Raw genomic sequence first — 996 nt, forward strand, 5'->3', positions numbered from 1 at the left:
CTGGGGCTTTGTCTGCAGCCATCGGTCACAGCCCACACAGAGCCACCAGGAGGTGACAAACCCAACAGCCTCACGGCTGCACTCATGGGGCAAGCAACATCCAGATGACATCTGTGATCCAGAACCCCACCCAGACCAAACCGAAGTGGAGATGTCCCCTCCCTCCAGCTGGAGAAGGAGCTTTGGACGTGAAGGAGCCCCATGCACAGAGCACCCCATGGGCGAGGGGATGGCAGCACTGAGGGAGCTGTGCCAGGGCACAGGGGACCCACCTGGGAAGCCGGCCATGGGCAGGGATGCTCCCCGGCGCCCATCATCTGTGAACAGGACCAACATGGGCTTCTTGCTCTCATGGTGGTCCCCGCCAGATGCAAACTGCAGGAGTCGAGCGGGCTCCCACCCAGGCCCTGCACCATCACCAGCAAACCCCGATTGCTGCTTTCATCTTCTGTCCAGTCACGAACCTGGGGAACCAAATCGGTGTCACCACAGCACTGCAGGCCAGGACAGTGTCCCTGGTTTCCCCACGGCAGCTGCCAGGCCAGCAGACCCACCACCCTGTCACAGTGGGGCGCTGTGACCTGGGATCCCCCCACCCCAGCCACACTCCGCCCCCCAGCCCCAGGCACTGCCCTGGCAGCCATGGGCAGGGGCTGTGGCCCAGGGGACATCCGGGCAAGCAGCCAGCAACGGCGTCCCCTGCGGTGGCACTGGCCTGGGGCGGGATGGAGCAGCCCCCAGGACTCTTGGCAGGGCTCTTACCCCCCTCCCGAAGGCTGCAACCCCCCGAGTTGCTGCAGAGGGTACAGACGGCAAATTGCACTGGAACCACAAAGGGCACTGGGATGAAATGGGTTAAAAAACACCCCAAGGTTCCCCTTGTACCACCTGAACCAGGGGACAAGCACTCACAGCCTGCGTGATGGCAAAGACCTCCCAGCCCGAGCCCTGCAGCGACACCAGCCTGGCCGCCAGCAGCTTCCTCCCCCCGGGCGC

At 64.2% G+C, this 996-nt stretch overlaps 1 protein-coding gene across 1 annotated transcript in view; it reads right to left on the minus strand.

Annotated features, from left to right (window-relative positions):
* LOC104547370 (bone morphogenetic protein 2-like) overlaps window positions 1-996 on the minus strand; it is a 2,557-nt gene that overhangs the window by 481 nt on the left and 1,080 nt on the right. The window contains 3 exon segments of the mRNA XM_010193024.1: window positions 273-383; window positions 386-464; window positions 913-996. The exon segment at window positions 913-996 is cut by the window's right edge and continues 39 nt beyond it. Coding sequence (XP_010191326.1) covers window positions 273-383; window positions 386-464; window positions 913-996 — 274 coding nt within the window.

This window comes from Mesitornis unicolor, unplaced genomic scaffold (assembly GCF_000695765.1).
Source record: "Mesitornis unicolor isolate BGI_N332 unplaced genomic scaffold, ASM69576v1 scaffold34529, whole genome shotgun sequence".
Classification (NCBI taxonomy): Eukaryota; Metazoa; Chordata; class Aves; order Mesitornithiformes; family Mesitornithidae; genus Mesitornis; species Mesitornis unicolor.